General features: G+C 38.4%; 1 protein-coding gene across 1 annotated transcript in view; it reads left to right on the plus strand.

Annotated features, from left to right (window-relative positions):
- LOC113152520 (contactin-associated protein-like 4) overlaps window positions 1-13,614 on the plus strand; it is a 71,960-nt gene that overhangs the window by 40,390 nt on the left and 17,956 nt on the right. Inside the window, exons 11-15 of the mRNA XM_026345807.1 lie at window positions 4,975-5,081; window positions 9,896-10,015; window positions 10,175-10,375; window positions 11,313-11,475; window positions 13,475-13,602. Of these exons, the coding sequence (XP_026201592.1) occupies window positions 4,975-5,081; window positions 9,896-10,015; window positions 10,175-10,375; window positions 11,313-11,475; window positions 13,475-13,602 (719 nt within the window). The remainder of the gene's footprint in view (window positions 1-4,974; window positions 5,082-9,895; window positions 10,016-10,174; window positions 10,376-11,312; window positions 11,476-13,474; window positions 13,603-13,614) is intronic.

Here is a 13,614-nt window from a genome sequence, read left to right on the forward strand (position 1 = left end):
TTTGATACTTGTATTGCTGTCCTCTCATGGTTCTGCATCAACTCAGGGTTCCTGCGCCACAGTGCACAAGAATATGTTGGGGGAGATTCTCAATCATTCAGGTGAGTTTATCTGGAAATTGAGTCTTGACAACTAGTCCCTTCCCCAACAGAGAAAAGAAGTCCAGTTAACAAGACTAAATATCCAGAAAACCTCACCTGTATGACTGAGAATCATCACCAACAACGAAGCCACAACTACTACACCTACCGCCCAACAAAAGCACAGTTTACTCCTGTGGTGTAACAGGTGGCAGCAGAGCTGCTGTTAGAGATGAAAGTATATTCTGTATCATATGTTGTGAAAGGCTTACATTTTTAGTTGTAAAAAATGAATTTGGGTTGACAGCCATAGCCAGCCTGAGGTAAAAAAATGTCAAAAGGAATAAAACATTGTTGGTTTTGATCTTGTTGAAAACATATAATATCACCTATCTTATTCTTTAGCAGAACTGTTAAAGGGTGACAGAGCAGCAAGACAGTAATCTGAGGCAGGCATTGATGAGACTCAATAATCACAACAAAACTGTCATATGGTATATAGATTCTATAGAACCTACCGAACGGATTAAATTAAGGATTAGACATGTGGAGACAGTGGTTGTCAGTTTGGAGAGAAGCTAATACAATGGATAAACTGATTTGCTGCAGGATCAGGACCTTGTAGAGTGCCGTAGCTGAGGCCCATTTCAAAGGCTTCTCTGTTTGTGTCTTTGTAAACCCATTGATGTAACGTGTTTGTTCAGTTGGTGTTCATATTGAGATTTTCTTCCAGTTTTCGTAATCATTATTTGTTTCTACGTGAATGCTGATTAAATGTTGATGCATCCACCTCTCAGTGAAAGGTTACAGCTTGTAGTCTGGCACAAAACCTAAAATAAATCTAAAATAATCACAGGATTATCAGATGTACTTAATGAGGAAATATCCAGTCAGAGCTGTAGTCTGTATTTTTGGGAGGCAGGAACGCAGACAGAGAGAGATACTGTAGATGCCTCATGGAAATGAGCAGATGTTTTTTTTGTTAGTTTGTTTGTTTGTTTTTTCCAATAAACAATGACAATAGATGGTTTTCATGGCCTGTAGTAGTGGAGACTAAATAAAACCTACTTTAGTTACTTGTTTCACATCCAGAAAATATCTCTTCTCACCACTCTCCTCTCTACCAAGTGGATAGATGTGTTTTTAGTGAAGTCACATCAATCTGAGCAAAACAGGAGCTGTCTCACACGGGAGCATGTGGAACAACTGTGCTTTCTGCACCACAATCTGTTGCTGTTGAACTGGGAGTGCAGACAAGGTGACAATTGAGAGAAGAATTCAAATTTTAATCGAAGTTTTACTGGTATGTGTGGAGTTAATTATTTTCTATCCACATAAAAATTCAGTTTATAACAAATGCTCCTCCCTGTAGTTTATATGTCCGTATGTAATGTTTAAATGTTTTCTTGTGTCAATTTTGACACTAAAAGTTTTATTTTGTTACTGGAAATGTATGTATGTATGTATGTATAGTGACTTTAATTACTGATAGTTGGTTTCAGCCCAGGAAGATTTCAGGCAGCACTGATTTATATTCACATTTGCTTTTTAATTAGTGAATTGTGTCTTTTATTTTTTACAGCATACAGATTTACAGTGCTTAAAATGCCCAAGTACACTCAGATGGATTAGTAGATAAAAATACACTTTCACACCCAAAGCTATGTAAGTGAGGAGGTGAATGAAAAGAGAATATAAAATATTGTACCCACTTGGTGTCACCTTACATTAATATTAAAGGGAAGGAAAGACAAAATGTGATATTAAACTATCCTATGTGACTTCATGCTGACTGAGGTGTTTCACTTTACTTTTAAAGTTCAGGAGGGGGAAGGAGGTTAAATTTATTAGAATCCAAACTCTGTCCTCCATGCACGGTTATGTAAGTTTCCAAATCTGGACCATCTCTCAGGGGTGGCTAAATCACTTGTTTATAACAGAATGAAAAGATCAAGTTGAAAAATCCCTCCCTGAAGCACACGAGCCTCTCTTTGAAATCAAGGACTGAAAAGTCATTATTAATCCAAAGCTCCCATTCTTGCCCACTTATTACAGCAGCTACACCTAACTGTATTCCTGAGGAGAAGCTGAAAGACTTACTGTATGTGTGGCTAACTGGATTAATTAGAAATGAGAGGAAAATGTATTTCATCTCCTGGTTCACTTAAGGTGATTACGAAAGCCAAAAATAGGGAGCTGGTTCTTACCAAGTTGTCTTGAGGAGAATAGACTTTAAGGGCCTGATTTTCTAAGATAACAAGTATCATGACATGAAGTATGATATGATTGGGGATAATGGCACACACTATCACACAAGCTCTTGTTGAAGGCATTGCATGCTCTCCTACAGCGTCTCTGAACTTCTCGTACGTCCCACCACCTCTCTCCTCAGCGTGAGTGGATGTTTTTGAGGCGAGCTAGATGATGCAGAGGGCAGTAATTCCAACCACTTTGCTTCTGTCAGGCCCCTGACAACTTAATAATACACCTTGTCACAGCGCATACACATATCCACAAATAAACAGAAACATAGATCACCCAGAGGTCCACTCTTCTTGTTGTAACTGTCTCTCTGTCTGTCAGCCACTGACTTGTAAGATATTAAAATTTATGCATCAGCAGATGCAAAGAAGACCTATATATATATATATATATATTGCCACCACCATCCACTCCTTCAGTTTTTGTTCAGCTGACTTCACATTTTGAATCCTTTCTAGCCACAACACAGTCTACCTGTCCAGTAATAGTGTGCAAATCAGGGGAGGTACAGTGCTGGGTTGGTTTAGCCAGAGGCAGAAATAGAAACTGGAGACAGGATGCAAACCCTGTGATCCAAGCTATGTTATATTCTATTGTCACATCGCTAGAAACTTTAAGATAAGCCACAAAGTGTCTTCTCTCAGTTAATCTCAGAGTCCTGTGATCCGAGCTGTGGTGCAGTATGCTATTACGTTGCATTGCAAATTGTTAGTCAAGCATGAAGCCCTTCAGCGATTTATAGAGGACACGATGTTTGCAAAGGTAGAAACTTCTAGCTGCAGAAAGACCTATAGTACATTTAACAATATAGGCTCCAGTTCAGTTCGCCGTTTGATCCAGGTTTGTGTTTTTGAGTCATTTAAAATGTTCTTTTTCAGTTTGATGCTGCATGTGGCAGCAGACTCCCAACAGCAAACTGGATGTTGAGACAATGACAGAAAACTTCTCACACGCTGCCGGAAAGAGTTGCCTACAGTGGCTGCAGATGGCCGTTGCCCAGAAAAGTTCAGTTTTCCAAACGTTTGCAGACTACAGTGAGCGTAATCACAAAGTGGGTGTTAAAAATCAAGCAAATTGAATGCATAGACATTTATCTACCTGCTATTCTTGTCTTCTCTTACAATGAAGATAAAGTAGTGAATAAACAGGCAAACTTCTGTGGACTTTTAACCAGAAAGAAGTGCTGTGGTGGTAGATTGTGTATTTATGGAAGTGGAAACCGTGAAGGTTTGGGCAGAAACTGGAATAAATACTGTAAAACAATTCTGTTTTTTCTATGACAGCATCTAAGTTTCACTTATGTGTCATTCTCTAATGATTGTACCTCTTCTCCTTCAAAATCACTTAATAAAGCACTCTATGCATTGCTATCTACTGCATGATTTCAACGAGTATACATTTTTTTAGGTCTACAGTGCAAAGCACAGTTTCTGTGTCTGTCACTGTCCAAATTGAGTTGCCAATGGTTCCACCGCCATCCATTCCTGTTAATGTCTAAATCCTGGGGCCCTCCAGTCTTTTCTTTCACCCCTGTGGATACCTAGTTTTCTAAAGAAGATTCTGTGTAAAAGTGACTTTCTTCTTTCTTTGTGAGAGTGACTGTTAGGTATATAGTAGAAAATGCAGCTAAAAGTTTAAGGCAAATAAATGCATATTGTCAAAAACATTCACAAGGAAACTGTAAAAATACTAATGTGCATCTAAACGTATATGTGTGTTGACAACATCTATCTAAAATAGTTTGAAGGAAAAATGTTGTGGTGCCAGTTTTCACAGCTAAGCGTCAGGAATCATAATTCAGCTTCTATACACAGGGGGTGGTGCAGAGATATTACCTTCTAAGGGCTTTTGAGTGAGGCCTTTCTATCAATCTGAGAATTTAATTATTTCTGCTTGATTCTCTTTTAATATAATTTCACTATGACGAGTACCTGACGCTCTGGGCAGTGCAGTGAAGAATAGCAGGGCAGGAGAGGGACAACGGGGTGGAACAGAGTGGATTGATTTTGATGCTAAGCTCGTGCTAAGTGCTCTTACATTAGTATGTTAAGTTGCATGTTGTAACTTTAATTAACAGGATGTTACAGCAGATATACCATGATATTGAATGCTGTGAGCGATTTGAAATAAAGATGACTCCAGCGATAAAAAAGAAAATAAAGAAGCATCTTATGGATTTGACTGTTTTTAGACGAGGTGTTTCACAAAACATTATGTTTACCATGTGCAACTCAGCAGACGGGACAAAGTGAAACGAGAAAATAAATAAGGAAATGTGACTTTATTCTTTGAGAGACAGTTTCGGTGGAAGTTCAAGAGTTCTGTCCCTGGATGATGCAATTTTAGTTAACAATACTAACAAAGGATTATTTCAAACCAGCTAATTCTCAGAACGTGCACCTGTGCTCCACTTGACATGAAAACAAAGAATTTTCTTTAAAAGACTGAAACTTTGGTTCATTTTAAGACGGCTTTTATTCAGGTCCTTCGTACACACCTGCTCGTCACAACAATTAGGTGTGTTGAAGGCTCACCGTTGCTTTTCATATCGACATCCTTGAGAAACTTTTTAGAGAACTTTTCCACAGACACTGATTTTCTCTCTCCCCGTTTGTCTCTGTCTGTCTCTCAGGTGTTCCCCCAGTCACTGCGAACATGGAGGTCGATGCACTCAATCATGGAGCACCTTCCACTGCAACTGCTCCAACAGCGGATACAGAGGAGCCACCTGCCACAGCTGTAAGGTCTTAAAAATATTTAAGACACTTTTATTTAGGAATATTATCTTTTATAATTGCTCTGTATGTCTTAGTCAGTTTAAAATCTCATGTGAGTAAACACTAACATTCTTTTTATTAGAAGTTGTAAAAAGTCGTATTGACACATTATTGACATATTATCACTGTATATCTCTGTGACTATGTGATAAAAGCGTCATAAAGTCATAAAGCACCATTAGTATTCAGTTAAAGTTGTGTTTCTGGCCACCTTTCTGGGGAACATAAGTCCAATTCATTCTCCTCCAGATCTGTTTTTGATCCCAGCTCATTACCACTAGGTAGTTAACTTTGCCTCTGTAATGGTTGGTGTGGGGCAGGTAGTGACTCAGTGGAGACAGTGAGAGTGAACCTGCAGAAATCGTTATATATACTTTAATAATAAAAAACAGCCATATTCTTTCTAGATTTTGCATTTCATTATCACTTATAGTTTGCTATGAATGGATTTTTATATGCATCCTATAGCTTTACATTTGACTTGAGGTTACTAAATAACAAACTCAAATTCATTGCCATTACTATTTAAATGATTATCTATATATAATGGAATCCATTAAATCCAACCAGCTACAAAATAAAGTTTGTGTTGTGTTGTGTTACCTCTCTCTGTATTAACTCCAGTCTCAAAATCACAGAAAAGTTACCAATGTGTTAAAAACTACAGGAGAAGTAAATGAAATGTAATGTGCCTCTTTTATTCTTTCTTGCGGTATAACCATTTAAAATGCCAAAGTTAATGACAGTGTTATCAGTGGGTGTTGTGTGAGGATACTGAGACTGACAAGCCATGAGGTTGCTTTAAGCAAACAATATCACCTCCTTCTAAAATTGTCTTTTGTGTTAAGTGGATGATAATTGAAAATGTTATAGTGTAAAGTGGAGTTGTTCACTTTCTTCATGTTCTCCCTGAGAGCAATGTTCTGTTTTCAGCAAAAAAATATATATATTTATTTGGGGAGACAACCATCTAAGGACGTTCAGTGCACAGAAAATAAGGTTAATATTCCAGACATGTTTTCATTTCATCGGCTTTAATAACAGAGAGACCACATTTCCCCTAACAGTTAATTTCCTTGTGTCTTTTTTTCCATTCCATTGTTTCAGAACTTTAATTAGTTGTGTTCAATTGGCAATAGACTAAACAGATTTGCGGTGCTTTATTATGCAGAGAAAATTAGACTTTACATTTAATTTGAAGGTCTCAAAAGGTCATAGTTTTGTCTTCCTGACAACTGCAGATGTCCTGCTATGTCTGGTCTTCTTACTTTCTGTGTTCATTTAATATGTATGCATTTATGTTATGTGTGTATGAATGTATGAATGTGCTGTTAATTGATGATGACTGATGTGATGCAGTTCAGGTGCAATTCATTGGCAGGACACATCAGGTGAGAGGGATAGTAGACTGGATTAGAGTGTCCAGGTCGGAAGCTGTTGTTGAGTTGACCACGGTGAGTGTCAGTTTTGAAACAGATACAGGCAGCCACTGGAAGCTACACAGGGTTACGAACAGTGGTGTGACACGTGGCCTTTCTGGCTAGACAATGACACGTGCTGCTGCATTATGGACCATGTAAATACATTTGGTTGTGCCCTGTCAGTCGGGCTTTTTAGTAGTGAAGACAAGAGATGACAAGAGCCTGCACAAGGAGTTGGGTGACATATTCAGAGAGGTAGAGACAGATAGTTCTGATGTTATAGAGGACAAATCTGCATGCCCAAGGAGATGAAAGAGATGTGGTCAGCAAAGCTTAATTGGTCATCAGTGATGACCCTCAGATTTAGTTGGCACACATTGCACTGATGGAAATTCTGGGAAAACAAGGACATCTGTCTTAGAGAGATTAAGGCTGCTTGTTGTTGTTGAAGATGTTTTTCTCACCCCCATGCAGAGAGGTATTTTAGTTATTTTTTTATTCAAATGCAGCAGGTACTTCTAGTACAAATTAAATAAACCACACTTGAAGTACAAAATGAGCTGAAACATTTTTGTGGCTATTTACTCAAAATGATACAACCTTCGGGTTCAGGACTGTGGAGACTTGTGGGTAAGTATGCACCAGATTTGATATGCTGCTTCTTAGCATAAATAGCCTGGTTGGTAATACATAATGCAGAAAAAGAGTGTCACTTTATCCACCGAGAGAAAGTTGAGCAAAGAACAAAGGGATGGCATCCTGCTGTAGATGAAAGCTACAATTTTCTCCCACTTCTCACTTCAAACAGCACACATCAACCTCACCGTCAGAGAAACTGGTAGAAACGTCTTTCTACTTACTCAGTATTTAAGTGTGAGGAAGTGATTCAGTGTCTCCAAGTGGTTTCATATAGGAGCAATTTACAAGGCTTCAATATAAAGACCCCCTAAAGAGAATTCAGTGGATTTGTATAGTTCCTTAAAATGAACTAAACACCAACAGAATAATATTTGTCTAATATAATGTCCATATATTAAATCTGCCATGTTGCTCTCACAACATTCAGTGCAGGTTTCTCCACTCTGCCTCCTTCAGCTCCTATCCACTGGATAGGACACTGGAACCCTGTGCAAATACAACTTTAACAGTGTATTGTATTTTAGCACTCTTTGTGTCTTAGGTCCAAGAATTCTTGAAACATAAAAAGTAAAAATCTCTGTGCAAGTCTAACATTGAACCTTGTCACTGCAACAAGTTATTTAACTCGTTTTCATCAAAGTGACATTTTTTTATTTAGTCTCAAAAGCAAAATACACTATAATGTTTGATTATTTTTTCTTATTGTTAATATTAGGTCAGAACATTTGAACTGCAATGAAAGACTTTTTGATGGGCTGCAGAACAAACCACACATCCCTCCCCTGTGTTATCAGAAATAAATGACAGAGAGGGTAAAGAGGTAGCGTGATGGAACAAAAAGAGAAATGGGAACTCAAAGAAGTCATACAGAGGAAATGATAAAGGGGGTCTCAGGATATGAGTAAAAGGGACGTATGGAAGACAGAGAGAGAAAGGATGTCACATAAGGCGAGCGAGTCCTACAGCTGACTGTTCTTTCCACATAAATAGATTTCAACTTAGGCTCTGCCTACAGTATTTTAGGTGAGTCAAATGAGAAATTATAAAAGATTGTGGATTTGATTACACTGTCAGGCTTTGATTGAATCTTTCTAAGCTCCAGGCAAGATCAGAGCCAGCTTATGTCCCTATACACACACACACACCTTTCTGCATTTAATTGTTATATTTGGGGCAAAACCTTTCTCAGGCAGTGTCTTATAAGAGGTTTGACTGATGTGAGAAGAACATGAGCAGAACAAGAACAAGAACAACATCCAACATCACATGAAAAACCTACATTAACTCCTACATGTGACTATATAGTGTGTGTGAGTGTGTGTGTCTGTGTGTGTGTGTGTGTGCTACAGAGAAAACATTTTATAACAAGAGGGCTTTATTTAATTTGTTTTCACCTCCTTTGGCCCCGTAGCTGCCAGTTTTAATGTTCCTATAACTGTTTTTCATTGATTGTAACCTTTTTATCATTTTTCATCTCTATGGCATTAATTGCCTTTTGTGGTTTGCACAGCTTTTTTTTATTTTTATTTATTAGAACACAAATGCAGTGAGGATTAGAGATGTGCCATTTCTCTGGGGCAGTTTTTCTGAAACATTTTGGAAACAAGCAGTTATCAGTGGGCTGAAGAACTGTTTTAATAACCTATTTAAAAAATCACTTAATGTCAAATTCTCTGATTAGACTATGGTATAATAATGATTTGCTGTTTGTTGAAAGAAATGTCAGATTTTCTGTGGGTATTATATTAAACACTAAATGCCTACAGCATGCATTTGTTCCTGTTTATATACAACTAACAATTACCATGCTACATTTTGATAGGATAGGTAATCTGTGTTTGGACTATGATTTTTTGTAAAAAGAAAAAACAAAAACAAAACTACTTTAGTAAAGGTCAGGCTCTAATTGAGGTCTTGATTCAGTGTTATTAAAGTAAGGGACATCACGTCTCCTAGAAATGATGTGCCCCCATTACTAATTTTGTGTGTGGCTGTCTGCATTATGTTCACTTGCACTATTTTTGTTGAATGACTGAAGAGCTACATCTATCACCTGAGTCTGTTGTGATGGAGGTTGAATATACAAAGCACCAGGTATCCTCATGAAAGACGATGCTTTTATGTAAATGTTGATAGTCATGTGATTCAGTATACTATATGTATATTTTTACAATATTCTACTAAAGTCAAGATTAACAGAACAAGTAACCTGGGCTGCACTACATTTGCTTTAAAATGTATTCACAGTTGCAAATGAACATCATTTCTAGAACAGTGTTGCTTACATTCATGCCGCTTTTAATTTTTAAAATATTTTACCAAGGCCATATTTTTCCTCAAATGCAGAAAATGCCTAAAAAATTCAATTATTTGAATTTAATTTGGTTCTTTGTCTTTGTTGTCTTTTGCGAAGAGCCTAGTACCTTGACATAGTTTGTGTAGTGAGGTATATGGATGAGAGGACCAAACCCTGGTTTTAGGCAGAATAATTAGGAATCATCAGTTTTGAACATGTTCCAAAACTAAATTAGCTTTTGGTATTCAGATTATGTTAACGTGCTGCAGAAAAATAAGTTTATTAACCTATATTTCATCCAAGACCCACTACTGACATTGCTATTGATTCAGAATACTACAGGATATTATTAGAGGATATTATTGATTTAAGCTGTTAAGATGCTGTTATTGTTAATTTATTTGTTATTTTCCTCCTTAGCAACATATGAACAGTCATGTGAGGCGTACAAACACAAAGGCAACACGTCTGGATATTATTACATAGACGTGGACGGCAGCGGACCAGTTAAACCTCATCTCATCTACTGTAACATGACAGGTGACACACAAACAGAAACACCTGTACACACATACATAAATGAACATCTGAGCATATTTCATTTTAATTCCTACAAAATGTCCATCAGATTGGAATTGGAAGGATTAGAATAGGACTGAGATCATACTTGTTTTTCCCCTTCTCCTCCCTCTCCACCAGAGGACAGGGCATGGATGGTGATCCAGCACAATAACACAGACCTGACCAGAGTTTATTCATCCCCTGAGAAAAGTCAACATTTAGCTAACTTTGACTATGCTTCTGAAGAGGAGCAGTTAGCAGGCATCATCAGCCAATCAGAGCACTGTGAGCAGGAGCTCTCCTACCTCTGCAGGAAGTCCCGCCTCCTCAACACGGCAGGTAAGGCCAGGAGACTGAACTCACAGTGTATGCGATATAATGTTTAATAAGATACTTACACCTTGTTGGTATTGTTAAGCGTTCTGACAGGGTTTGTGTGTGTTGACGCTGGTAGAGAATGTAATTCATTGTGAAAGTGCATCAGGCACAAAGTTGTTTGCAAAGCAAGCTTTTCTGTATCTGGAGGATCTGGATCTATATCTGGCAGCAGAAGGAAGTGAGTGAATTGCTGATTTTAGTTAATGTACTTGTGTTTCCATTCCAGTGCATTTATCCTCTACATTCTGCTGCAGCAGCTCCAACTAAATAAGTAAATCATCAGTCGTTTTAGCTTCTAGGTCCTTTTTGTCATTGTTTATCGTTAAAAACAAAAAAACACCTAAAATGCACAACAAACTATATTTTACTTTGGACGAGATTCAAAGAGGGCAAAAGAATTCAATCCATTATGTATATAAAAGGGAAAATGGCAATATTTGAAACTGCACTGGAGGAAGCCACCCATCTTGTTTTGAACCACTACAGTCCACTTATCAGGATGTGTGTGAAGGAGAGAAGTCTTGAGAGAGTAGCTGCCCATTATCTGTTCAGTTTTATCAGGGAAACAGCTGTGATACACGGTCAAGGCTGAACAGCAAGAGGGATGTTTGGCTTCTGTTAAAATTCTTAAGAGGTGAGTGTTGTTAGACAGATAGCTAGAAGAGGAGTAACAGAAGAGGAGAAGAGGAAAAGTAGAAGACCTTCTTCTACAGCATGTCCTATTGGATATTTAAGTCAAGTGCAAACAGATATGTCAATCTACAAAATGTGCTGTTATAAAAATAGTCTGAGACATTTCAGCTGTCACTTACTGGAGCCTCATAGGATTCATTGTAATAACTGTGTTATAACTAATACCTGGTGCAAAATAAAAGAATAGTGTGCATTTGTGTTTCAGAGGGTGCTCCATTCAGCTGGTGGGTGGGAGGTCCAGGTCCTGGTCAGGTCCAGACATACTGGGGTGGGGCTGTGCCGGGCAGCCGCCAGTGTGCCTGTGGTCTGCAGGACAACTGTGTGGACTCAAATCATCACTGCAACTGTGATGCTGACTACGACCAATGGTACTGTATTTATTGTTAAGATGTGCGATTACACTGCATCCTGAAAAAAAAGGTTCAGACTTGTATAATACATGATTCGTCAGAGTGCGTTATCACGTCACACCCGTGGTTTCTTATCAAAGACAAAACAATGAAGCTGTGTGAGGAGGTTTAAAGGGAGCTGGTATACAGTAAGATTTAACAAGCAACTGGAAGTTGAATTAGAAATTAGAACTATTGTACAGTGTTTTTATATTATTAAGATGAAAACTAAGACACCATAAAGCACACAGTTCTTCCTTATATCAATAATGAGTCACATTTAAATGCACTATTGCACCAAAGGACATGACTGGTAATGTAGCGTAGAGCATATTTTCTGTGGTTACCTGCACTTCCATATTCAGAAGCAGTGATTTAAGGCAGTGTGTTCTAGGAGGAATACATTTTAGTCATGCTAACAGCATGAGCGGTTAAGGTGCAGACTGAAATCTACCGTATGTTATGGATGGCAATGAAAGTTGCTACAAAGCTTTTTGTCCCCCTCGGGATGAATTGTAATCACTCTGGTGATCCTCTGACTTTTCATCTAGCACCAGCAGCGGCTCAGAATGTTTTTCTGTCTGGGAGTTTGGTTAAATGTCTTTAAAACTGATGGCATTTCTGCCAGCCTCAGCTGTGTTTGTGGGTTTTTTCCTGCTTAGCAAATGTCAAACATTATACCTGCTAAACAGCGGGCATGTTAGCAGGTGGTGCTTGTTTCATTTTAAGTCAAACTTAAAGAGAAATCGCCTTAGTATCTTGTGCCTTTTGATTAAAACAACACCTTAAGCCAACTTTAATGTCCAAAAAGCAACAACGGACGAGCACAGATATTAAGCAATGTAGAAACCATCACTGCAAAGACACATATTTGTTATTTTTTGAGACTCTTCAGTAAAATAAAATCTATTATTCTACCCTAGTCGAGAACCGTGTTTGCCATCATATTCTGCCTTATTGGATTGAAAACAAAACAAAAAAAAGGAGAAGAACACTAGATGGCTGGAACAAATCACAAAATATTTAAACACCCCTCTCCATGTTTTATCCCATTCTGCATTTAAAGCTTTTTATTCATGCTGTAAGCAATTCTGTATTTGGGTCACCTTCCTCAATTCTGTGACCAGTTCTGCATTTAGACCAATTCCTCCATATTTGTAACCAATCCTGCTACTGTCTGCATAGCCAAAGGTCTTTCTTTCTATCTTGCTGCTTAAATCTATGTGGCTCTCTATTTTTATAGACTTTCTGCTGCCGTCAATAACTCATCAGATTTGCAGGCACCTGCAGTCCTAGATTTATTTTTGACAAAGTTTTGCAGCAACAAAGCAGACTGCTGGAATATGAAACACCACAGATCTGGGTGTGCATGGCGAATGTGCAGATGAATCACTCAGCCCACGTTCCTTTTATGAAATGGTTCCACAAAAACCTTGTGTGAGACGTGTGTCAGCTGAAACATTGATCTTCATGTGAACATCTACCTGTAAACTTCCAAGAACAAACGAACACAGTCGAGAGATGGAGCGTTGCTATCTAAATACAGTTTGCCCCACTTTTTCCAACACAGTGCAGTTTTGAGTTCAGGTGGGCACAGGTGTCTTCCTCCGCAGCTTTCTTCATTTTCTAATCCCTCTCCTCTTCTACTCTCTCCCTTTAGTTTTTGTGCTGGTTCTTTTGCACCTCCACCCCCTTCTCATTGTTGCATTGAGTTCAACTTCTAATCCTCTACTACTTCATTTTTCTTCTTCTCTCTCATCTTTTTGTTCTTCTGTGTTACTCCCGTATCCCATCTGCCTTTTTTATCCCTCCTCGTTCTTTCTTTCTTCTTCTTGAGTAGCTGGTTGTTCTTCCACATCCTCGTCTTATCTCAATGTTCTCCTCATTGTTGTTCCCTCACTTTTTTCTTTTCTACCTTGTAGTTTTCCTTCTCCTTCGTCTCCACCTTGTTCATCTCCTTGTTCTTCCCGTCTTACAGGGCTAATGACTCAGGCTTGCTTACCCATAAGGAGACCCTTCCAGTTAGGTCTCTGGTTCTGGGTGACATTCAGCGGCCAGGGTCAGAGGCTGCCTACAAGGTGGGACCCCTCCACTGTCATGGAGACAGTAAGTCACATT

Source organism: Anabas testudineus, chromosome 4 (assembly GCF_900324465.2).
Source record: "Anabas testudineus chromosome 4, fAnaTes1.2, whole genome shotgun sequence".
NCBI lineage: Eukaryota > Metazoa > Chordata > Actinopteri > Anabantiformes > Anabantidae > Anabas > Anabas testudineus.